The sequence below is a fragment of the Molossus molossus genome, unplaced genomic scaffold (assembly GCF_014108415.1).
Source record: "Molossus molossus isolate mMolMol1 unplaced genomic scaffold, mMolMol1.p scaffold_m16_p_14, whole genome shotgun sequence".
In the NCBI taxonomy this organism is placed as follows: Eukaryota; Metazoa; Chordata; class Mammalia; order Chiroptera; family Molossidae; genus Molossus; species Molossus molossus.
Window position 1 is genome coordinate 11,287,240 of NW_023425349.1, and position 26,380 is coordinate 11,313,619.

Below are 26,380 nucleotides of genomic sequence, written 5' to 3' on the forward strand. Positions count from 1 at the left end.
GTTGTTAGACTGATAAACCTCAAAAGGAAGTGGGGAAGGAGGGTGGGAAGAGGTAAACCAAAGAACTTCTATGCATATATGCATAACCAATGGACACAAACAGTAGTGTGGGAAGGCAGGAGGTGGGCAGGATTGGGGAGGAGGGGGTCATTTGGGGAAAAATACGGGGAGCACCTGTAATACATTCAACCATAAAGATAAGTTTTTTAAAAAAAAGAATCTCTCTCTTAAGAGCCCTGTATTAAACAGTGTATTCTTTTAGTATATTTTATTTATTGATTTAAATATATTTTATTGATTTTTTTAGAGAGAGAGGAAGGGAGAGAGAAACACTGATGTGAGAAAGAACCACTGAGCCAGCAATCCGGGCTTGTGCCCTGACTGGGAATCCAACCCAGATCTCTCAGTCCATGGGAAGACACTCAATCCACTGAGCCACACCGGCTGGGCTCCTTTTAGTATATTTTAAATGATTCTATTTACACAAAACTTTCTTTTTAAAAATTAATTATTTTTGTTACAGATGTTTCTCCTTTCCCCCCCACTGATCTCCCCCCCCCCCGTCCCCAGCTTTATTGTCTATGTCCACTGTTCACACATACATGCATATAAGTTCTGTACTTACACAAAACTTTCTTTTTTTTTTTTATCCTTACCTGAGGACATTTTTCGATATTTTGTTCAGATAGAATGGGAGGGAGAGAGAGAGAGAGAAACATCAACGTGAAAGGGTCACACCGAGTGGTTGCCACCCACACGACCCAACCAGGGCCAGGGACAAACTGCAACCCAGGTATGTGCCCTCAGTGGAAACCAAACCCGGGTCTCTCCAGAAGGCAGGCCAAGGGTCTGTAACTGCTGAGCCAAACCGGCCAGGGCTACCCAAAACTTCCTATGAATTACTTCCTGATGTGAATTGGATACCTCAGTAAAAACTCAGAAATCATTTTAGGTTTTGGAAAAGTTGCAAAAATAGTGTAAAATTCCCCTGTGATTTTAACCTAAAGCCCCCAAAGGTTAACATTTTACATAACCTGCAGTACAATTATCAAAACGATTGATACAAGACGATTATTAGTTGATAGACCTTGTTCAAATTTGTCAGTTGTGCCATCAAGTACTTTTCCTGTCCTAGGATACAATCTAGGATTTCACACGGTTTAGTTATGGACCTGGCCTTTTTTTTTTTTTTTTTTTTTAATCCAAGAGCTGTGTGTTCTTGGACAAAGTACTTACTGTCTCACATTCTGTCTAATAAACGTGATGTGATTAAGAACAGTAAAAAAAAAAAAAAAAAAAAATTAAAGTTAAATATATATACATATATATAAATATATATATGTATATATATATTTGTATATATACATATATACATATGTATATATATATGTATATATATATCGCCCTGGCCCGGGAGGCTCAGTTGTTTGGAGCCTCGTCCTGCAGGACTCCTGCTCAGGGCACAAACCTAGGTTGCAGTTCCAGAGGGGTGGGGCGTGTATGGGAGGCAACCGAAATGTTTGTCTCCCACATCATGGTTCTCTCAAATCAGTAAAGACATATCCTTGTGTGAGGATTAAAAATTATACATACAAGGAATAGTATCGAAAACTTCAAAGGTAACTACTTTTTAAAAAATTTTCAGAGCTGGGCATATAGAATGCAGCGCTTCATTGCAATAAAAAAAAAAAAAAAAAAAAAAGCAAACAGGAGCGTGTTACTATCGTCGAGGTGTTTTGTCCCCAAGTCCGACCCGTGGCTTCTCCCGGCCGAGAGCAGCTTCCTCTAATTGGGCGGCGTGTATCGGCCCTGACGCAGGAAGGCCTTCTCATTGGTCCGCGCAGTCGGCGCTCCGCCGTCTTTTCTCTAGTGCTTAAAGCGCTGACCCACTTCTCTTCCTCCAACAGAGCGCTCCCTTTCTTCCCAAGTGCCCGGGGCTGCCAGTGGAAGGGATCCGGACCGCGCTAGGCCAGGTAACTGCCCTGAGGTCAGCGGGGAAGAAGCGGGTAAATTCCGATGTTGGGCGAGGCCGCTTTGTCTGCGCGTCCGTTCGACCCCCCGGGTCCCCGAGATTCCCCTGACCCGCCTCCTCCGCTGGCTCCACCCCCATCGGGCCCCCACAAAGGTTTTCGTGCCCCCCGGGGAGCCCCTCCACTGGCCCCACCCCCTCCGCCAGCCCTCCTGCAGGCCCCGCCCCCTTCTCCAACCGGTCTGCTGGCCCCGCCCTCACCAAGCTCCCTTCAGCTGCCCCGCCTGCTCTGGGAACCCCTCCGCGGGCACCGCCCTCGCCCAGTTGCTCTGCTCCACAGTGTACAGCCTTGGCCCCTCCACGCCTCTTGTTTGGTTCTGTTCCTCCCCTTAGACCCTCTCCTTCCTCTCCGTCAACCCTGCCTCCTGTGCATCCCTCTTCCCATGTGACTGCAGAGGTGCCCAGATTTCACCGATCCTGGCTGTCTTCATTTGGGCTCAAATTGTGCAGAGGCCTGCTGCTGGGCGTTGGAGGTCCCTGCTTTCTGGAGCTCCCTGCCCTGTGGGCGAGGCAGTTTAAGGAAGGAAGCATAGCATTCCTGGGTTTCCAGGAAGGGGTGCTACTGTTTTCACCCGCCCTGCTGAATCTGCTAGCAGGGCTGTGAGGGTCTTAACTGTATCTTTCTCTCAAAATGTCCCAGTTTCTTCTGATGAAGAATATTGGCGCTAACTGTTGTTCTTTACACTTGGAAAGTGGTAAAATCTTTTCATGGGCCCTTCTTTTAACCAAAGGTGGTAGGGCTTCATCCCCATCCACCCAAACCCTCAGTGTGCTGGCTGGGCTGAAGGCAACAGGCAGGCAAGTGATTGACTTAGTGACTCAGCATCATCCTCTTGATGGTTCTTTTTGGCATTTTTCCTAACGATTCTTACCCAATATTTCAATTACCCAGCAGTCTTAATTGATAGGAAAACCTAAATGTACGTGTAGATAAAACCTCCTCTCAGTAAGTAGACTTCTACTTGCACTTGTTATAAGTACTTATGTCCCTTATTCAGAAGATGGGGACTGACACCTTCAGTCTCTTGTAGTCAGGCCTCCCTGGGGCCTGGCTCCAGCTCCACCATTTGCTGTGAAATTTGGCAAAGAAACTTCCTTTAGCTGAGCTTCAGTTTTACCTTCTACAAAAACACATGATTAACCCTATCACACAGGGTCATGGTATGGATTTGTTGAGATCCTGCTGGTGAGAAAAATCATTTTTAGGGTCCTCTAAATAGTGCAATCTCAGCACAAGTGAACTCCTACTCTTCAGATTCAAGTCTGTCCAGTTCAACCAGCAAAGGGCCTGATATGGTTGTTGCCCTCTCGTAGGCACCATGACCACCCTGGATGATAAGTTACTCGGGGAGAAACTGCAGTACTATTACAGCAGCAGTGAGGATGAAGACAGTGACCACGAGGACAAGGATGGAGGCAGGGGTGCCCTGGCCAGCAGTTCGCTGCCTGTAGACGCCGAGTTGGCAGGCGAAGGCATCTCCGTTAACACAGGTACTGGAAATCCCTGAGCTCTGGTAACAGGTTTAAAAATGTCACTTAAATGTGTATCAGGTGGAAGTCTCCTGATTACGTCCCTGTAATTCGAGTCCCACTTCCAGAGATAACCTGGTGTCATTTCACTGTATATGATTCTAGCCATGTCACTGTACAATACAAATATGTATGCATAGCAACATGGTAATGAACACAGACTGGCCTGGGTTTGCGTCCTGCTTCTCAACTTAGTATTTGTTTGATAACACATAAATCATAAGTATGAGTATGTTAGTATAAATTCCTAGAAATGGCATATTTACATTTTTACAGTTTAGTAATCCTAATTGCTGTTGAGGTAGCACTGTTTTACAGTTTAACCAGCAGGATGATGTTTCTCCATACGCTTGCCCTCCTACTGTGTTCTCACACTTTTTTTTATCCTCACCCGAGGACATTTTTGCATTTATCCTCAGTTAGAGCGGGAGGGAGAGAGGGGGAAAGAGGGAGAGAGAAACATCGATGTGAGAGAGACACATCGACTGGTTGCCACCCACACTACCCCAATTGGGGCTGGGTACATATTGCAACCAAGGTACGTGCCCTTAGCGGGAACCGAACCTGGGACTCTCTGGTCTGCAGGCTGTGCTCTAACCGCTGAGCCAAACCAGCCAGGGCATCACTTTTTGATCTTTGCCAACTCAATGGATGACAAATAGTAACTCCTTGTAGTTTTATTTTTTCTATTTTTAAGAGTGATGTTGAACCTCTTTTCATAGCATTAAAGATATTTTCATATTCTTTGCTCCTTTTAAAATTGAGTGGTTGGTCTTTTTATTCTTAGGGAGCTGTATATTAAGGAAATTAATCTATGGTATGAGGTGTAAATATTGTTTGTGTTTTGACCTTGTGTTTTTTCCTGGCAAGAAATATTTATTTTTATGTACTTAAAAGCATTATTTTATAGTTTCTTAATTTTCTTTCTTTCTTAAAAGGCCTTTTTTTCACTCTAGGATTTTTTTAAAGAATATGTTTTTATTGATTTTTTTAGAGAGAGAGGAGGGAGAGAGAGAAACATCAGTGTGAGAAACATCGATTGGCTGCCTCTTGCATGCCCTTCACTGAGGATTGAGCCCGAAACTCTGGCATGTTCCCTGACTGGGAATCAAACCAGGACTTCTCAGTCCATGGGATGACACTCAATCCACTGAGCCTTACTGGCCGGGTATTCACTCTAGGTTTATAAAAAACTCTCCCATGCTTTTTCTTAGTGTTTCTATGATTTTATTTATTTTTTTTTACACTTAAATATATATTTATCCATTGATTTGTCTTTCACTATACTCTATCACACTGGTTTCAAATACAGTATTATGACATGTTTTAGTGTGGTAAGGCTAGTCCCTCTTTAGTACTTGTCTATGTCATTATTTTCCTAACTTTAACCTTTTTATTTTTCCAAAGCAAATTCAAGAGGATGTACTCCTATGTGTAATCATGTATTTTCACTGGGGATGCATTAAATGAGTAGATTAATTTAGGGGTTATTGGTACCCTTGTGTGGTGTCGGGTCTTTCTGGTTGGGAATATGGCACAGCCTTTCCATTTATTCAGGTCTGTCTTAGCATTTTTTGGATTTTCATTTCAAAGGATTTTCTTCATATAGATTCTTTTTTTTAAAAAAGTGTGTTTTTATTGGTTTTTTAGAGGGAGAGGAAGGGAGAGAGAGATAGAACCAGTGATGTGAGAGAAATACCGATCGGCCGCCTCCTGCGCACCAACTACTGGGGATTGAGCCCACAACCTGGGCATGTGCCCTGACCGAGAATTGAACCGGACCTCTCAGTCCATGGGACAATGCTCAATCCACTGAGCCACACCAGCCAGGCATCACGTAGTTCTTATCTCAGTGGCTTGTGACAGCAAAGGTTTATTTCTTAGTCGTGTTAGTGCTCCTTGTGTGGGTCAGCAGCAGCTCTGCTCCTGTTTCACGTGTCTTCCAATTCTAGGAACCACTTGAAAGATATGCCTCTTTCATGACCACGTGCAGGGAGCAAGAGGGGGCTGCTGGGGACATGTAATGGCTCATTTTTGCTCAGAATCCATTGGCCAAAGAAAGTCACATGACCAAGCACATATCAGCTGGCTGGGGATACATGTACTCATCCCACAGGAGGTACTACAAGTCACATGGCAAGGGGCAGGGATATATAGTTGGGGGCAGGGAGGTGTGGGGGGTGGCTTGACTAACAGAACAATCTGCCGTAGTGTTATAAAAATTCAGATCATACAGAAGTGTAGAAAGAAAAAAGTGAAAGTTTTCTATCCCCAGACCCATTAGGTTCTGTCACCTAGAGACAACCACTGTTAATAGCTTACACATCCTTCTAGCCCTTTTACTTTGAACATACAAATGTACACACACATATATGATCATCCATAAATATTTATATATATATATACATTTTTTTTTCTGTATTGTTCTGCATTTTGCTCTCTTTTTTTACCTTATATATTTGAACATCTTTCATGGCAGGAAACAGAGCTACCTCTTTTCTTTGTTTTTTGTTTTTTTTGTACGTGCCCCTAGTGGGAACTGAACCCGGGACTCTCTGGTCTGCAGGCTGGCGCTCCAACCGCTGAGCCAAACCGGCCAGGGCAGAGCTACCTCTTTCTAAGAGTTTCTGTATTTTCCTTTAAGTAGATGGATCATGATTTATTTAACATTAATTAAATAACTCATCTCCTAACGTCGAACCCTTAGCTTGGCCCTTTAAGTATTGCAAACCATACTGCAGTGGACATCATGGTGTATAGACCATGCTGCCCTGTATAAGCGTCACTGTGGAGTCAGTGGAGTGAGCTTTAGATAGATGTGGTCTGGTCCATAGGTCATTGCCCATTCTTCTTGGTTACCTCCATGTTCACCCCCAACCCAGGTCCAAAAGGTGTGATCAATGACTGGCGCCGCTTCAAACAGTTGGAGACGGAGCAAAGGGAGGAGCAGTGTCGGGAGATGGAAAGGCTGATCAAGAAGCTGTCAATGAGCTGCAGGTCCCATCTGGATGAAGAGGAGGAGCAACAGAAACAGAAGGACCTCCAGGAGAAGATCAGTGGGAAGGTAATTCGTGGCACCCAGGCTTTTCTCAGAAGCTGGCCTGGCTGCTGCGACTGGGGCCAGTGACTCAGGCGGTATAGGATATTTGATTTGGCCTCCAAGAAGCTGTGCAATGCCAGGGAAAGTATAGAGAGAGTCATGTCATAACTCGGACACACCTGGGTTCGAATCTCAGCTCAGCCATTTGTGACCGTGGGGACATCTCTTTCATTCTGAGTCAGGCTTTTCATTGATTAAATGAGAGCATTATCCCTACCTCACAGGGTCATGTGGGTACAGTCCCCATCACAGTGCCTGGTCCTTTGAAAGTGCTCAGTAAGCCCTGGCCGGTTTGGCTCAGCGGTTGGAGCGTCGGCCTGCGGTACAGAGAGACCCGGGTTCGGTTCCTGCTAAGGGCACGTACCTCGGTTGCAGTTTGTCCCCGGCCCTGGTTGGTCGTGCCGGGGGCAGCCACTTGATGTGTCCCTTCACATCGATGTTTCTCTCTCTCTCTCCCTCCCACTCTACCTGAACAAAAAATGGAAAAATGTCCTCGGGTGAGGATAAAAAAGAAAGTGCTCAGTAAATGTGAGTTTCCTGTCCTTTTTTGAACTCTGACCTTGGGCCAGAAATAACCCTCTGAGGTTGGTGGTATTATCCCCATTTTATAGATGATGAAGCTGGTGCTTGGAGATGGGAGGGGACTTGCTCAGGGTCATGCAACTAGTAAAAGCTAACAGGAACTAGGATTCTAGGCCAGACTTTCCTGCTCTTTTCATGTTGTTGCTCTGTTTCACCGGGAGCCTATTCGTGAGCATTTATGCTAATGAGGCAATACAATAGAAGATATATGGAACCAGGTCACTGACTCTCTCTTCCCAGTATCAAAGGGACTATATTTCACCCCATGCCCTGTGACCACAGATGAATGTCTAGGCGGGCCTGAGGTCATTTGGCTATGACCCAAAGCAGCTCTTGGCTGGTTGTACCAGCCAGGATCTGGAAGCAGTTAAGAGGATTAAATGAGGGGCCCTTCACCTTGACTAGAGGCATGATTTCAGGGCATTACACTCAAAGACCCTAATAGGTAGGCTGAGGTAGAGTGGAGAGCTCTGAGATGGGATGAAGATTGGGAAGAAGTAAAACAGTGAATTTAGAATGGCACTGGCTGCGATGCAGTAACATCTGTTCTGACCTAGCCTGGCCCCTCAGCCTCCACTCTAATCCATGCTGGGTTAGGTAGAGCTAGGCTGTGTTAGGGGGGCAGGACTGTCTTGCTGCTCTAGGGCAGGAGAAGGGAGATGCTTTGGTAACTTCAGCCGGCTGCTGAAGGCAGTGTGTTTCCTTATACTGAGGAAACGGCTCGTCACGTGGTCACGTGGGACAGTCTTGAGAGAGGCTGTCCCTGCCCTGCTGAGTTGTCTGTGGTAGAACAGAACTAGAATCTGCCTGGATGCCAGAAATAGGGGAGTGGTAAAGCAAAATATGGCACAGGATGTATTATATATACAAATTTGGAAACATGAAATGTTTATGATACAATAATGCTAAGTGGCAAAGCAGGTTATAGCTTAATTTTGACCACCCACAACTGCTATTATAAAAGCAAAAGCCATTTCAGCATGTGACTGCATTTTGTGCAAGGCAGGGGTTATGAGTGTTCTTTTCTTTTCTTTTTTCTGTTAATCCTCACCTGAGGATATTTTTCCATTGATTTTTTTAGATAGAGTGGAAGAGGTGGGGAGAGAGAGAAACATTGATGTAAGAGAGATGCATTGATTGGTTGCCTCCTGCACAACCCTGACCAGGGCTGGGAATCAAACCTGCAACCCAGGTATGTGCCCTTGACTGGGAATTGAACCTGTGACCCTTCGGTTCAAGGGCCGACCAATGATCTAACTGCTGAGCTAAACCAGCCAGGGCATGAGTGTTCTTTTTAAAGTTCCTTAATGTCCTATTGTCTATTCAACAAAAACAAAACTGTGCATAAAGTAATTAATCCATTGTCAGGACTGACAATAAGGAAGAAGCTGGTGAAGTAATATTATCTGATGCTGCGTATTTGGATCGAGAAGCAATACTGATACAGTAGTGAAAAGCCTGGGTTTTAAAATAACCTGGTCTGAATTCTGGCCTTACACTTGTTACCTCTGTGAATTTGTGCAAATGACCTCAAGTCCTGGAACTTCATTTCTAAAGTGGGGGAAACAAAGGTCCTTTTCCAATGGGGTCAGCATAAGAATTCAGTGAGGTGTAGCACAGGTGGGGCTCTGAGAAAGGTGCCTCCTGAGTCACAAGCACGCAGTGCAGATGAGTGGTTATCACAGGTGTTCAGTTTGTTTCTGATGCTCACTTGCTGGTCCTCCTGCAGATGACTCTGAAGGAGTTTGCCATGATGGATGAGGACCAAGACGATGAAGAGTTTCTTCAGCAGTACCGGAGGCAGAGAATGGAAGAGATGCGGCAGCAGCTTCACAAAGGGCCCCAGTTCAGACAGGTGTTTGAGATCCCCAGTGGAGAAGCGTTTTTAGACATGATCGATAAAGAACAGAAAAGCACCCTCATCATGGTCCATATCTATGAGGACGGCATTCCAGGGACAGAGGCCATGCATGGTTGCATGATCTGCCTTGCTGAGGAGTACCCAGCTGTCAAATTCTGCCGGGTGAAGAGCTCAGTGATTGGGGCCAGCAGTCGGTTCACCAGGAATGCCCTTCCTGCCTTGCTGATCTATAAGGGGGGCGAACTGATTGGCAATTTTGTTCGTGTCACTGACCAGCTGGGTGAAGATTTCTTTGCTGTGGACCTTGAAGCTTTTCTACAGGAATTTGGATTGCTCCCAGAAAAGGAAATCTTGGTTCTGACATCTGTGCATAACTCTGCCACCTGTCACAGTGAGGATAGCGATCTGGAGATAGATTGAACTGATAATCCGGTGGCATAGATTTCTCATTGTTTGGGCTGGAAGACACAGCTCTGTGTTTATTTTTATTCCTTCGTGTGTCTTCTGGCTTTGCAGCTATTCTTTGTAGTCCCTTTTATTATATGTAAAGTCAAGAAATTCTTAGATTAAATCGGAATGCCGAATAATCTCATAACTAGCAATAAAGTGACTTAAAGTTGTATGAGCAGGAAGCCAGGCTTTTGAACTGTTTACTTAAGATTCTCCAGCGTGACATCCATATTTCCAGTCAGTATTTACATGGCATCCTGAAGACAGTGTCCTGGGAGTTGTTTTCAGATGATCTCAGGCCTGCACCAGCTCTGGGAGTATAATTCTATAGTTAGTATGTTATTTGTAACATAAATAGTACATTTTCTTCATCTAATGATTATAAATTATATTTAATTGTAATCAGATCCATAGTCCAAGAAGGCAGTTTAATATTTCCCCTGAGAACCTTTCTCTATTGGGATCTTATTTTAAGGTCCCAGACGATGTGTGTTTGTCCTTTCAAGAGGGGTGACCTTAGCTCTGGCCAGTTTGGCTCATCAATTGGAGTGTTGGCCTGAGGACCAGAGAGTCTTGGGTTCGGTTCCCGCTAGGGGCACATACCAAAAAAAAAATAAATAAAAAAAAAATTAAAAATTAAAAAAGAGGGGTGACCTCTGCTGCTGGACTCCATGTGCCCCCTCAAGCATTAAGTGTAGAGGAGGAGGCAGGATCCATACTGACTGCCCTGCTGACGCTGGAAGACCAGTTTGACTTACAAATGAGAGCTGGTGGAGCTGGAAAGCCTTTCTAAGGGAGGACCTTTCAATAACACTCCTGCTCATCTTTCTGTCTCTTTTATTTAACAAATTAATTTCTTTGTTTAATGTGGATTTTTAAAAAATTTCCCTCCCAAGGTGTTTTCTTTATAGACATTTTCTTTGTTGATAAAACAGTGGGATCATTCTGAATGTATTGTTTGTAGCATGGTCAGTCAATAGAGCAGATTTTTTTTCATGTTATTGTTCTTCAACATTTTTTAACTGGCCGATGATATTCCATGCATGGATGCGCTATAATTTGCTGGTTGGTAGTCTCTAAAAGAAAAACATCACAGACTTTTTATTACAAAAGTAATAGATGTTCATTGTAGAAAACGTTATAAAAATTATTAAGCTAAAGAGAGATTTTAAAAGCCTTATAATTTCACCAGCCAAAAAATACCCGTTATTATTTTACATGTATCTTTCTTCCCACACGACCAACCAGGGCCGGGGACAAACTGCAACCAAGGTACACGCCCTTAGCAGGAACCGAACCCGGGTCTCTCTGGACCGCAGGCCGACGCTCTAACCGCTGAGCCAAACCGGCCAGGGCTACATGTATCTTTCTAGTCTTCTTTGTGTGTATGTATAATAATGATTGTCATTTGTGTGGTTTTTTTTGTTTATTGATTTTTAGAGAGGAAAAGAGAGGGAGTGAGAGATAGAAACAAAACATTCTCTCATCGATGAGAGAGAATATCAATTGGTCACCTCCTGCACGCCCCTGACTGGTGATTTGGCTCACAACCTGGGTATGTGCCCTGACCGGGAATCAAACCGGTGACCTCTTGGTGCATGAGTTGATGCTCAACCACTGAGCCACACCAGCCGGACTTATTTGTGTGTTTTCCTCTTGTTTTTTGCTTTAAAAAAAATGTACATTTTAGGGTCAGGGAAAATGTAATCTAGAATTAAATATAACCTTTAAAATTCTCAATTTTGCTTTTGCTGTCTGTTTAGGAATTGACTATGCGATGGGTGTTGAAAATACCTGTTGTAGTTAATCAACAAAAAATAAGTGCTTGGTTTTTCTGATTATAAAGCTCATTGTAAAAGTGTGGAAAGTACAGAAATTATTAGAATCAGCAATACCTGTTGTGAATGCTGTGGTTTATTTCCTTTCAATTTTTTTTCATTGTTTTTAATAACATTGAGAACTTAACTGAATTTACTTATGTTTTATTTAATATTATATGATAAATACTTTGACATGTTATAAAAATTCTAAATAAATTTTTAATGGCTTCATAATATTCCATCATTTGAATATAACACAATTTATTTTTATTTATTTATTTATTTTTGTTACAGATGTTCCTCCTTTTTTCCCATTGACACTCTCCTCCCCATCTCCCCCACCCTGTCCCCAGCTTTGTCGTCGATGTCCATTGTTCATGCACACATGCATATAAGTTCTGCGGTTCATCTCTTTGTCTCCCCACCTCCTCTGAGGTTTGTCAGTCTGTACCCTACTTCCATGTCTCTGGGTCTACTCTTTTCCTCAGACTATTATGTTAATTATATTCTACAAATAAGTGAGATAATGTAATATTTGTCTTTCTTGGCTTGGCTTGTTTTGCTTAGGATAATACTCTCCAGTCCCTCCATGTTGTCTCAAAGGATAAGAGATCTTTCTTTCTTATAGCTGCATAGTACTCCATTGTGTATATGTACCCAGCTTTTTAATCTATTCGTCTACTGATGGACACTTGGGCTGTTTCCAGATCTTAGGTATTGTAAATAGGGCTGCTATGAACATGAGAGTACATATATTTTTTTCTGATTGCTGTGTCAGGCTTCTTCGAGTATATTTCTAGAAGTGGGATCACTGGGTCAAATGGAAGTTCAATTTTTAATTTTCTCAGGTAACACCATATTGTTTTCCATAGTGGCTGCACCAGTCTGCATTTCCACCAGCAGTGTACTAGAGTCCCCTTTTCTCCACACCCTCGCCAACACTTGTTGTTTGATGATTTGTTGATGGCGGCCATTCTGACAGGTGTGAGGTGATACCTCATTGTTGTTTTAATTTGCATCTCTGCTGATTAGTGATGTTGAGCATTTCTTCATATGTCTCTTGACCATTTGAATGTCCTGTTTGGAGAAGTGTCTAGTTCCTTCACCCACTTTTTAATAGGGTTCTTTGTCTTTTGTTGAGTTGTATGAGTACTCTATATATTTTGGAAATTAACCCCTTATCTGATGTATCATTGGCAGTTATGCTCTCCCATACAGTGGGTTCCCTTTCCATTTTGATTGTTGTTTCTTTTGCTGTGCAGAAGCTTTTGAGTTTGATGTAGTCCCATTTTTTCCTTTGTTACTGTTGCCTTAGGTGATGCATCAGTGAAAATTCTGCTGTGTATGATGTTGGAAATTTTGTTGCCAACATTTTCTTCTAGGATTTTTATGGATTCATGAATCACATTTAAGTCTTTTATCCATTTTGAGTTTATTCTTGTGTATGGTGTAAGTTGATGGTCTAGTTTAATTTTTCTGCATGTAGCTGTCCAATTTTCCCAGCACCATTTATTAAAGAGGCTGTCTTTACTCCACTGTATGCTCTTGCCACCTTTGTCAAATATTAATTGAGCATAATGTCTTGGGTCAATTTCCCGGTTTTCTGTTCTGTTCCACTGGTCTATGTGCCTGTTCTTGTGCCAGTACCAGGCTGTTTTGATTACAGTAGCTTTGTAGTATTCCCTGATATCCGGTATTGTGATCCCACCTTTTTTGTCCTTCTTTTTCAAGATTGCTGTGGCTATTCGGGGTCTTTTTTTGGTTCCATGTGAACTTTTGAAGTATTTGTTCTAGTTCTGTGAAATATGTCATTGGTATTTTGATGGGGATTGCATTGAATCTGTAGATTGCTTTGGGTAATATGGACATTTTAATGATGTTAATTCTTCCAATCCATGAACAAGGTATGTGTTTCCACTTTTTTATATCTTTCTCTATTTTTTTATTCAATGTCCTATAGTTTTCTGCCAATAGGTCCTTTACTTCTTTGGTTAAGTTTATTCGTAGGTATTTTAAATTTTTTGCCATGATGGTAAATGGGATTGTTTTTTTAGTTTCTCTTTCTGTAAATTCATCATTGGTGTATAAGAATGCCATCGATTTCTTGACATTAATTTTGTATCCTGCTACTTATTCATTTATTAAGTCTAGCAGATTTTTTTTTTTTTATCCTCACCCGAGGACATTTTCCCATTTTTTGTTCAGATAGAGTGGGAGGGAGAGAGAGGAAAAGGGAGGGAGGGAGGGAGAGAGAGAGAGAGAGAGAGAGAGAGAGAGAGAGAGAGAGAGAGAAAGAAATATGGATGTGAAAGGGACACATTGAGTGGCTGCCACCCGCATGACCAACCAGGGCCGGGACAAACTAAGTCTAGCAGGTTTTTGATGGAGTCTTTAGGGTTTTCTATGTATAATATCATGTCATCTGCGAATAATGACAGTTTCACTTTCTCCTTTTCAGTTTGGATCCCTTTTATTTTTTCTTCATGTCTGATTGCTGTGGCTAAAACTTCCAGTACTATGTTAAATAAGAGTGACAAAAGTGGGCATTCCTGTCTTGTTCCTGTTCTTAAGGGAAATGCTTTTAGTTTTTGCCCATTGAGTATGATGTTGGCTGTAGGTCTTTCATATATGGCCTTTATTATGTCGAGATATGATCCCTATATTTCCACATTGCTGAGAGCTTTTATCAGAAATGGGTGCTGGGTTTTTTCGAATGCTTTTTCAGCGTCTATTGATATGGTCATGTGGTTTTTATCTTTCATTTTGTTTATGTGGTGTATCACATTTATTGATTTGTGAATACTGGACCATCCTTGCATCCTGGGGTTAATTCCACTGGGTCATGGTGAATACTTTTTTTAATGTATTGCTGGATTCGATTTGCTAGTATTTTGTTAAGGATTTTGGCATCTATGTTCATCAGGAATATTGGCCTGTAGTTTCCTTTCTTTGTAGTGTCTTTTTCTGTATTTGGAATTAGAATTATGCTGGCCTCATAAAATGAGTTTGGAAGTCTTCCTTCTTCTTGAATTTTTTGAAATAGTTTGAGGAGAATGGGTATTAGTTCTTCTTTGAATGTTCATTAAAATTCCCCTTTCCAGGCCTGGGCTTTTGTTTGCTGGGAGAGTCTTGATTACATCTTCAATTTCCTTAGTTGTTATTGGTTTATTCAAATTTTGTATCTCTTCTCTGTCCAGTTTTGGGAGACTGTGTGTCTCTAGAAATTTGTCCGTTTCGCTTAGATTGTCGAATTTGTTGCCATATAATTGTTCTTCGTATTTGTTAATGATCCTTTGTATTTCTGTGATGTCAGTTGTTACTTCTCCTCTTTCATTTCTGGTTTTGTGTAATTGGGTTCTCTTTCTTTGTTTCTTGGTGAGTCTAGCTGAGGGTCCATCAATCTCATTTATCTTCTCGAAAAACCAGCTCTTTGTTTCATTGATCCTTTGAATTTTTTTGATCTCTATGTCATTTATTTCTGCTCTGATCTTTACTATTTCTTTCCTTCTACTTGCTCTGGGGTTTTCTTTCTGTTTGCTTTCTAGTTCTGTAAGTTGTGAGGTTAGATATTCTATTAGAAATTTTTCTTGTTTCTTAAAGTAGGCTTGTAGTGCTATGAACTTCCCTCTTAGAACTGCTTTCACTGCATCCCATAGATTTTGTGTTGTTGTGTGTTCATTTTCATTGGTTTCCAGGAATTTTTAAATTTCTTCCTTGATCTCCTCAGTAACCCATTCATTGCTTAATAATATGCTTTCTAGCCTCCATGTGTTCAAATGTCTTTGCATGTTCTTGTTGCAAATGATTTCTAGTTTTATGCTATTGTGATCTGAGAAGATGCTTGATATGATTTCAGTCTTTTTGAACTTGTAGAGACTTAGTTTGTGTCCTAACATGTGGTCTATCTTTGAGAATGTCCCATGTACACTTGAGAAGAATGTGAATTCTGTAGTTTTGGGGTGTAATTCTCTGTAGATATCTATTAAATCCATTTGGTCTAGTGCTTTATTTGGTCTAGTGTCTGTTGCTTTGTTAATTTTTTGTCTAGAGGATCTATCCAGTGATGTCAGTGGGGTGTTGAAGTCCCCTGCTATGATTGCATTGTTGTCGATTTCTCCTTTGAAGTCCTCCAGAAGATTTTAATTATATTTTGGTGCTCCTATATTGGGTGCATATATGTTTACCAAGGCTATATTTTACTGTTGGATAGATTCTTTCAATATTATATAGTGGTCTTCTTTGTCTCTAGTTATGGCCTTCATTTTGAAATCTATTTTATCAGATATGAGTATTACTACCCCAGCTTTTTTTTAGTTTTCTGTTTGCTTGACTTTTTCCATTCCTTGACTTTCATCCTATGTGAGTCTTTTGTTGTGAGGTGGGTCTCTTGTAAACAACATATATATGAGTCATGCTTTGTTATCCAATCAGCTACTCTGTGTCATTTAATTGGCACATTCAATCCATTTATATTTAAGGTGATTATTGATATGTACTTATATATTGCTATTTTTGTTTAGTGTGGTTATATTTTTCTTTCTATTTCTTCTACTAATTACAGCAGTCCTTTTAACATTTCTTGCAGTGCTGGTTTGGTGTTGATGTATTCCCGTAGCCTTTTTTTGTGTGGGAAGCTCTTTATTTGACCTTCTATTTTAAATGATAGCCTTGCTGGGTAGAGTAGTCTTGGATTCAGAATCTTTGTTTTTCATGATCTTGATTACTTCATGTCATTCCCTTCTCGCCTGTAGTGTTTCTGTTGAGAAGTCAGCTGAGAGCCTTATGGGGTTTCCTTTGTAGGTAACCTGTTGCTTATCTCTTGCTGCTTTTAGGATTCTCTCTTTGTCTTTAATTTTTGGCATTTTAATTATTATGTGTCTTGATGTGGTCCTGTTTGGGTTCTTCTTACTTGGGGCTCTTTGTGCTTATTGAATTTGAACGCCTTCTTCCTTCACCAAATTAGGGAAGTTTTCTGTCACTATATCTTCAAATATATTTTCTAACCCTTGCTCGTTTTGTTCTTCGGGGACTCCTGTGATGAGAATATTATTATGTTTCCAGTTGTCCCACAGTTCTCTTACGCTGTCTTCCTGTTTTTTAATTGTTTTTCCTTTTGGTTTTCTGATTGATAACACAATTGATTAACCAGTCCCTTAACATTGGATATTTAGAGTCGCAGTTTTTAATTATTTATTTATTTTTTTAATCCTCACCCGAGGACATTTTTTCCATTTTTTGTTCAGATAGAGTAGGAGGGAGAGAGAGAAAGAGAGAAAAAGAGGGAAACGTCAACGTGAAAGGGACACATCGAGTGCCTGCCACCCGCACAACCAACCAGGGCCGGGGACAAACTGCAACCGAGGTACGTGCCCTTAGCGGGAACCGAACCCGGGTCTCTCCGGACTGCAGGCCGACGCTCCAACCGCTGAACCAGGGCTAGAGTCCCAGTTTTTTGCTAAAGTACTTTAGCATCTTTGTATTTTGGGCTATATTTTAGACCATTATCTTAGTATAGATTTCTAGAAGAGGAATTATTGGATAATGAACAGGAATGTTTAAAAACAGCTTGCTGCCCTGTCTGGGTGGCTCAGGGCGCATTCCTGGGTTGTGGGTTACATTCCTGGTCAGGGCACACGAGGGAGTCAACCAACTGATGTTTCTGACATGGATGTTTCTCTTTCTAAAAAAAAAAAAAGAAATAGCTTTCACAATCCATCTTCTGTTCTCATTGGAAATGGAGATATATTATGCTCTCAAAGAATCTTGACTTTGCCTTTCAAGAATGGAAATTCTAAAATAAAATGAACATACATGGCGTTGAAATCCTAGCATTAAATCTCCAACTCAGGTGTAGTGCAAACAGTACAGGTTTGGGAGTCAGACCAGAGTTCAGCTCCTGCTGTCACTCACTAACAGAATGGCATCCCATGAGGAAGTAGCCTTCCTTAAGCTGAGCTTCCTCACCTGTGCAACGGGAACAATACCTGTTCTGTGGGTGATTCTGTGACCCTGTTTCTCAAGGCGTGGTCCCAGAGCCCAGGCAGCCGCTTCCCTGGGGAGCTTGTTAGAAATGCAAATTCTCAGGCCTCTCTCTGGATCTACGGCATCAGAAACTGGGAGTGGCCCAGCACCCTTTTCACAAGCCCTCCGGGTGATTAGGAGGTGGGATCAGGTTTGAGAATCCCGGACCTGTGGATTAAGGTGAGTGCCGGCCTCTGTCACAGAAGAAGGATTGGGAAAGGAGAGCGCTCCGACCACTTCTTTTTTTTATTTTTTTATTTTTATTTTTAATCCTCACCTGAGGACATTTTTCCATTTTTTGTACAGATAGAGTGGGAGGGAGAGAGAGGAAGAGAGAGAGAGAGGGAAACATCGATGTGAAAGGGACACATCGAGTGGCTGCCACCCGCACGACCAACCAGGGCCGGGGACAAACTGCAACCGAGGTACATGCCCTTAGCGGGAACCGAACCCGGGTCTCTCTGTACTGCAGGCCGACGCTCTAACCGCTGAGCCAAACCGGCCAGGGCCCGACCACTTCTTTTAACACGATTCTCCTTTCTAGCCATAGAGCTGGGGGAAGGAAAGAAACCAAGATATGTCTATTACAAACTGTCTCAGTAGTTTTCCAGATCTCACTTTCCACTGGCATGGAACCCCCTCCCCGCCCCGAGACAGGGCCTTTGTTTTCTGCCTTGTGTGGCATGATCAATGTTCATTCTGGGAATAGGCTGTACTAGCTCTGTGGGCAAGAAACCCTCCCCCTCCATGCCCCAGTTTCCTCATGTGTGAAATGGGGACGAGTAACATGAGTCCTTATCTCTAGTACTTAGAACACAGCTCGCCTTCAAGTAAGTGCTGTCTGTTTTCATTGTCCCCAGTGTCCACAACTGCCTGGCACTTGGTAAGAAATCAACAATTTAATAATGAACATATTGGCTCGTTGAATGCCACATCCTTTCAAGGTTGGAAGCAGTAACTTTGCAAAGATGAAGAAACCAAGACTTGGGGGTGATTATTTGACGTTGCAGAATCAGTGGGCAGGGCCAGGATTTGAAAGCAGGTCTGTCTAGTTCCAAAATTCATATTTCTGTGATGTCATGTTCTTGGGGAAAGCGAAATGATCAAGTGACAATGCAATAAAGAGATAATTAAAAAAATTTTTTTAAAAGAAAGGAATAGAGAGAATAGGTTGGAGGAAGAAAATTGGGAGAACATTTTAAGAAGAGAAAAAAGGAGTTGATCTGGGTGGAGCCATGAGTCTTCTGGGTCTGCCTGTGTTTTGTCACAACCTCTTCCTGTCTGGACTGTGACTATGACCCACGTGTCCTGTTGAAGGGTGCCCCCTCCCTGCCATGACTCCACCAAGTCTTTTCTTCCAAACCCTCCTATCCCCCCAACCACACTGCCATCTACATCCCCATGCAGGTGCAGGGAGAACAGTGAACGTGAACTCTGGCTCTCTCTGTCACCAGCTGTCCAGCTGTGTGCCCTCGGACAAGCATCTTCCTCAGTTCCCATTTGTAAAATGAGAAGTTGAATTAGATGATCTTTTAAGATGCTTTGGGGTGTCTAGTTTTATGAATCAACAAATTTGTAAACATTTGCCTTTTATTTAGAAAACCTACAGGAAAATTAGAAGAGTATTAATTTCAATGAACACCTGTATACCCTTCATATAGTTTTACCAATAGTTAACATTTTGCTACATTTGTTGAATCTCTGTTTTTTTTTGTGTGTGTGGTGTCTTTTGAAACTAAGTTGCAGACATCTTGACTTTGCCTCCAAAATTTCACTGGGTCTCCTAAGAATAAGGTCACTCTCACTCATAACCACAGTATCATCATTACACCCAAGAAAATTAATAATAATTCAACACTATCCAAAATACAGATTATATTCAACTTTTCCTACTTATTATCAAAATCTCTTTAATAATTTTTAAAAACCAGATCCAATCAAGGTTCATACACATTGCATTTTTGTTACTTTAAACCCAGAACAGTCCTCTTATTTTTGTTCTTGTTTCAGGTCAGTGGCTTTTTGAAGAGTCGAGGCCCATTGTCTTACAGAATGCCCACATTCTGATTTCTTCCCCACCCCCATTTCTGACAATAGTGTGCCCAGAAGTGATGTTATGTAGTTCTTTTGCTTCAAATTAGGGGGTACCTGATGTCAGCTCGGTGATCGTACATTTAATCACCTAAGGTGGTGAATATCCGATCTCCATGTTGTAAAATGATTTTCCTCTGTAAATAGTAATCTGTGATGTTGACACTTTGAGACTGTGTAAATATCTTTGCCCTCAACAAACTTTCACCTAATAGTTTTAGTATCTACTGAGGATCCTTGCTTGAACCAAATTATTACATTAGTGATTTTTTTTTTATCCTCACCCAAGGACATTTTTTCATTTTTTGATCAGATAAAGCAGGAGGGAGAGAGAGGAAGAGATATATATAGAGAAACATTGATGTGAAAGGAACATATCAAGTGGTTGCCACCCTCATGACCCAACCAGGTCCGGGGACAAACTGCAACTGAGGTACATGCCCTTAGCGGGAACCGAACCCGGGTCTCTCTGGACCGCAGGCGGATGCTCTAACCGCTGAGCCAAACCGGCCAGGGCACCTTAGTGATTTTCTAATCCTGTCGTTTCTTTTGCATTTATTACCTGGCAATCTTCTGCAAAGTACAGTCCTACCTACCTTCTTTCTCTTTCTCTTTCTCTCAGCATCTCTATGGACTTACAGATTTTTATAAATTCAATGTCTATTATCATCATTTCTTTAGGGGTGCTTTTGGCCAGAGGTAGTCTTTTCGAGAGCCAATTTCTATATACTTTTGATTAGTCTTCAGGTTCTTCCTTTCTTTCTGGCCCAAGATGTTCCAGGATCATGTGGTTTTCCTTTCTTTGCTTAGGGCTTGGAATTAGCTATTTTCCAAGAAGCTCTGGGTCCTCTTGTGGAGAATGGCATTTAGAACTAAAATGTAGGCGCTGTGTGTGCTCATTGCTATCGGATGTCATTGCTTCGAGGCCCTTTCAGTGGACAAAGAAGGAAAAAATATCTTTTAAAGTATGAGTCTGGCCCTGGTCGGTTTGACTCAGTGGTTAGAGTGTTGGTCTGGGCACCAGAGGGTTGTGGGTTCGATTCCTGGTCAAGGGCACATACATGGGTTGCAAGTTCAATCCCCGGCCCTGGTCAGGGTTGTGCGGGAGGCAACCAATCGATCTGTCTCTCTCTCCTTCCTTCCCTTCCACTTTATCTAAAAATCAATGGAAAAATATCCTCGGGTGAAGATTAACAACAACAACAACAAAAAGTGTGAGTTCATATTGATATTACCAATGGAAACACAATTCTCAACATCTATATATTTACTAATTTTTATTTTCATAAAATGCACACATAGTAGTTTCATAATTATGAACAACTCTGTAAATATTTCAAGATTTCTTTGCAGTTAAATTTTTTTTTTTTTTTGCATTTCTCTTGAGATAGAGTGGGAGGGAGAGAGAGGGAGAGAGAGAGAGAGAAACATCGACGTGAAAGGGACACATCGAGTGGCTGCCACCTGCACAACCCAACCAGGGCCAGGGACAAACTGCAACCAAAGTACACACCCCTAGCGGGAACTGAACCCCGGGTCTCTCTGGACCGCAGGCCGATGCTTTAACCGCTGAGCCAAACTGGCCAGGGCTATTTATTTTTTAAATTTAACTCATTTGAACATGGAACATGTACCTAGTTTGAAAGCCACCGCTGTATTGAAAGGTATTCACAAAGAAGGCTCACGCCTATCTAACCTCACATCCTCTCTGGACACTGAAGTCTTTCTGCTCACCTCTGCAGAAAGAAGCAGTCACATCATGGTGTGTGCTCCTGCAGATTATGGTGACATTGGTTAAGAAAGTCTTGAGGGCTCAAAGCCTGGTTCTAGTACTGGCTGTGCCTTGGTTTACCTACCTGGACAGTGGGTATGAGAATAGGTTGGAAGACAGGTCCATGAGTTACACCAGTAAAGCACTTAGCACTTTGCTTAACACAGAGAAACATCTCAATAAGTTATCTACGGTTGTCCTCATGCTATCATTTTGTATTTAATTTAATGGGAAACGTCGTTTTCCCTAAGTGTGAGATGTCTGCATCCTGGTGACTTGAACGACCTGGTCTCCCTTTCATGTCGAGTAATCCCATCTTCAGCATGTGTGGTTGCCAAAGTTGATTTGTAATTGTTTGTATAATAGCAGATTATAAAGTCCTTGGGGATAGGGACTGTGTCATTTCTGGTCTCTGATCTAAGTTGACATAAGTGAATGTTTGCTGCTTACATGGGGAAAATCCCAAGTAGACTGGAATTCACCACAACAGGGAGGAGACTGTTATAGTGCTTTTCCCTGAATGTTACATATCTTTGATCAGAGTAGTGCTACATACCCATGTTCACTGAGAACCAAATCACAAGTTCAAGTTCAATCTGGAGCCCTGGCAAAACATGTGAAAGTGCTGGTTATAACCTGACGTGACCACATGGTGGCAGCAAAGGAAAGGGAACGAATAGTTTTGTTAAATAAGAGGCGCCTCAGACTGGATTTGGGTCTGAGGATGATTGATGTCTCGCAACATGTGAGAGTCATTTTAGAGACTTTGTTTTTAGGGAACCAGAAAGTAATATATTCCCTCACTTTAAATAATGAGTAACAAAAGGAAACAAATATTATTGGATAAATACAACATGTACGTACTTTTACAGTATGGTCAGTTAAAAGTCCCATCATTTGTCTCTTTCTCACCTGCCTGAACTAGTGAGAGTGACTAACATATATTGAGATAATTCTCATAGCAATCCTAGAGAGATATGATTATCCTCAGTTAAAAAAGTTTTTTTTTTCTTTTTCTTTATTGATTTCTAGAAAGGAAGGGAGAGGGCAAGAGAGCTAGAAACATCGATGAAAGAGAACATCGATTGGTTGCCTCCTACTGGGGCCTGGGCCCACAACCTGGGCATGTGTCCTGACCGGGAATCGAACCCATGACCTGTTGGTGCATGGGTCGACGCTCAACCACTGAGCCACACTGGCCAGGCTTATTCTCAGTTTATAGTTAAGCAGTTTGCCCAGGGTCAATTAGCTAGTGAATAGTAAGGTCAGGACCTGAACCCCGAGACCGTGACACCGGAAGTCAGGATCTCAGTCCTGCTTGGCAGCTGCTTTTCAAGCCTCTCAACACCCTACTGACCAAAGCAAGATGCACGGCTGAACCCAGAGTCCAGATGGAGGGCAAAGTTAGGTGGCCGAGGACAAGGATTCAAGGATGGGTGAACTGGGTATTCTCAGACTTGCTAAAAAAAAAAAAAAAGACTAAAAAGAACAAAAGAATCTGGATGACTCCCCATATCCTGGAAAAACTTCCCCCATGAAATCAAACTCTGACTGAGCTCAAGCAGATGTACAACCCTTTGTGAGAAACTGATGTGGACAGATAGACAGATATACTTCCCAAGCACAGAGGCTGTGTCAACGCCTTCATTTTATCCTGTCTGGATCTCCTTGCAGAAATCGTTTTTTAAAATCTCCACCCAAGGATATTTTTTCATTTATCCTCAGACAGTGTGGGAGGGAGAGAGAGAGAGAAAGAGAGAAACATCGATATGAGAGGGACACATCGCTTGGTTGCCTCCCGCACGACCCTGACCAGGGCCAGGGACCAAACCGCAACCAAGGTAAGTGCCCTTGACCAGAATCAAACCCGCAGCTCTTTGGTCTGTGGGCTGACGCTTCAACCGCTGAGCCAAACCAGCCAGGGCTGCAGAAATCTTGCACAATTCTCCAAGAGGGGTTTTAAAAGGAGATGGGTTTTATGACACAGATTTGCTAAAGGCTATACTGAGGCCCTCCCTGCAAGGGAATACTCTCTTAATTTCTTTCTATGTCCTTCTCTATTAAAAAATATAAAAAATCAAAAATCAAATAAATACCTTTTCTACACTAGTGTCTTCCTTTTCTTCCTCAGTTGGGTAAGAAGAATCCTCTGACTTGGACTCCCAGTAGAACACATTTTCTGAAACTTCCAATCCTGTTCCACCTTCCAGGTGGGGAGGAAGACCAGGGTGAGTGGGTGGATACACGGAGGAAGCCTGCTTATAAAATGACTTTAGGGAAACTGGACCTGCTCTGACTCAGTTTGAATTGGTTCCAATACGCATTAGAATTCCCTGAGCTATTTGCAGAAATTCCTGTGTAATCACAAACACATCTGTGTGGACATGCAAACCGGTGCAGCCTCAAGCTGGTCTCTGCAAATACATGGGCAAACGCATCATTTACAGAAATGTGGACCCAGTACATGCATTCACCCCTAAGTAAGCAGACAGCATAACCAGAGACCCACAGACCCAGATCATCACACACATAAGCAGATGGTGAAATGCAAGCACCAAATAGCCCGGAGGTCAGAGGGCGATGATCATTCATGTACCGCTGTTCAAGGAGGCTCACGGCACCAAGACAGCTACCGGGACCTGCCGTGCACATTCATGATTTCAGTGACCACCTAGTCTGTTAAACACTCTCTCCATACCTTTCTATGCACACCAGTCATGCCCAATCCTCTCACTGGTCACAAAATCACATTTTTGTGCATGGCCTGGGGGGACCACAGCCTCGCACCTTCACGCACGTGGCTACACTCACACCAGCTCATGATGGGTCACAGCAGAGATGTGCCACCCTAGAGGGCACATACATAGATACACTGTCCTACCCCCTCAATGACATCATTGCACAGTGATGGTATTGTGCAATCCCAGCCTCACACAAACAGCACATGCTCTCACACTTATGACGCATGCTCAGAAATCTGCAGACTTTTCAGTCTGGCCCCTGGCTCTAAGTGTATCCTGTGGCCTCTTCACATCACAGGAAGGAACAGCAGCAAGGGCCAGGCATCACTTGTCACTGGAGGGTCTGAGGAGGCCACACTTGCAGGTTTTGGGGCCCAGGGAGCACCTTACCTTCTCTCCAGGGGCAACACCCTCTTCCCCTGGCCCTCATCCCTGGGGCAGGAGGTGGCTCAGGTCTGGGGCTTGTTATCCTTCCTCCCTAGGGCCCAGCTTGATGGGGGGGTGTGTGTGTGCTGCTTCCAACTCAGGGGATATTTAGGAGCCCTGTGCATGGCGAAGCTGCAGCTCCTCAGACCGTGTGAAGGGCAGAGAGAGAGTCAGGCTGACTCCTGAACCCCCAGCACAGGGACTGGGATCAGGGGAGCCCAGAGTCTATAGCAGTAGCTTCTGGGGCCAACCCTCCTGTCCCTCAGCTTCTGCTGGCCTCTTGTAGGAAGTGTAGGGGTGTAGGAGGGATTGTTCCTCTGGTGACAGTGGCAATACATACGCCTGTGTGGCTGTGACTGTGTGGGTATGACTGTGACTATGTATGTGACTGTGTGTGTGTGTGTGCGTGTGTGTGAATGTGTTTGTAAGATTGTAAACCAGGGTGTAGAGAGAGGAGTGATCGTGTTTCTGTGCAACCAAATGTGTCCACGAGTGAGCGTCTGTGTGTCTGTGGGGGCCAGCCCTATGAGCGGGTGTCTCTGTGCATGACCGTTTCCAGTAGGGGCCGGTCTGCGTTGCGGGGGCATTGCTGTGAGTGAATTGTGGCATAAGGGATGTGCCTGCGTGTAGCCTTGTTCCGGTGTCGGAACAAGCGTGAGGCTGACCTTGAACACGTGAACTTCCCCTGATTCCCTATTGCCTACTGAATAAGGTCCAAGTTCCACTACTTGCTATCCAACCCATGGCTGCCCTCTCATCCCAGATCCTCCGTCTTCAAGTTCCCTCCACTTCTTTCCCTCTCCAGCCACGTAGGTGGGTTTCCTGAGTCTCCTGCTCACTCCGCGCTCATCTGCCCTCCTGGCCCTGTGTGCGTTGTCCTTTGCCCGTGGAATGCTCCTTTCCCTCAATGCCACCAAGGGTCCCAAAAGCAGACTCCTGTCTTCCACACCCAAAATGCTTTTGTTTTGATCGCTGGTCTTAGGAAACAGTGCTGTAGGAGGTTTAAAAGAGAAATGCTTACCAGAATCGGCCTCAACTCAGTTACAATTGGGAGATCTGGAAAGAGCTTCAGGCCAGAGCTGATATTTGATTCTGGCCATATCCCCAGAATGCCTGCCATAACTCCCAGGGTTCATCCTATCCTGCACGGAAGGGCCCATAGGTAACTGAGTCAGAGAGACAATCTGTCAAAATTGTAAACTCGAGGTGGGGGTGGGGAGGGGGGAGAACAAAGGCCCAAGAGCATTGGTCTGAAGTTCCAGTGCGACCCCAGGTTTGGAGCACTGTGGTTATCTTTGCCCAAGAGGTCAGTGCTGTGACAGTCCCTGTCCTAACTCCAGCTCTGCCTCTGGAGCTGTCATCCCAACACACACAGTGTGTCCCACCTGAGCACATGTGGTGTCAGCATACTCAGGACGCTGAAACGCCCAGCCACCAGCAACCAACTCCTACCTGACGCTTGAAGAAACATGGACCACTATCCATACTTTTAAATAATTCTTAAATTAAGACTCCAAATGTGTCCTTTTGATAGTTTAAATGCTATTTGTATGCCCATCTCTCATCTACTGCTGAACTAGGGCAACTGTCATAATAACTAGACTCCGATTCAAACCTTTCACAGCTGTTAGCCACACCAACGTAAAACCTACATCTAACAGAACTCAAACCTAACTAAACTCTCACTGAAAGTTAATCTAGCAATAAAAAGAACACCCGAACTCCAGTTGTAACTAGTCCCGCACTCTAACACTGACCCTAAAATATTTCTAATAGGAGTTCAAGTTGATCCAAACTGCGACTCCTAAATGTACCCCCAAATCTACTACTAATTAAAATCAACCCAGATCTTAACAGTTACATAATTTTAATTCAACCCTAAATTTTCCCAGCTGCTTTTAAATTCTAAACCTAACCCTGGCTCTCTCCTAACCCTAACCCCAGTTGTAGCCATAATC

General features: G+C 43.0%; 1 protein-coding gene across 1 annotated transcript; it reads left to right on the top strand.

Moving 5' to 3' along the window:
- Positions 1-1,788: 1,788 nt before the first annotated feature.
- Positions 1,789-9,675, top strand: PDCL (phosducin like). Its single transcript, XM_036262072.1, has 4 exons — positions 1,789-1,973; positions 3,344-3,520; positions 6,442-6,623; positions 8,971-9,675. The coding sequence occupies exons 2-4, from the start codon at positions 3,349-3,351 to the stop codon at positions 9,520-9,522; spliced, it is 906 nt and encodes a 301-aa protein (XP_036117965.1). The 5' UTR covers positions 1,789-1,973; positions 3,344-3,348; the 3' UTR covers positions 9,523-9,675.
- Positions 9,676-26,380: the final 16,705 nt, after the last annotated feature.

What these genes read in the sequence shown, in the direction of transcription:
- PDCL (XM_036262072.1), top strand. Translation starts at nt 3,349, where the DNA reads ATGACCACCCTGGATGATAAGTTACTCGGGGAGAAACTGCAGTACTAT. An exon ending in AGGCATCTCCGTTAACACAG is followed by an intron (nt 3,521 to 6,441) that starts GTACTGGAAATC and finishes CCCCCAACCCAG; the next exon opens with GTCCAAAAGGTGTGATCAAT. An exon ending in AGGAGAAGATCAGTGGGAAG is followed by an intron (nt 6,624 to 8,970) that starts GTAATTCGTGGC and finishes GTCCTCCTGCAG; the next exon opens with ATGACTCTGAAGGAGTTTGC.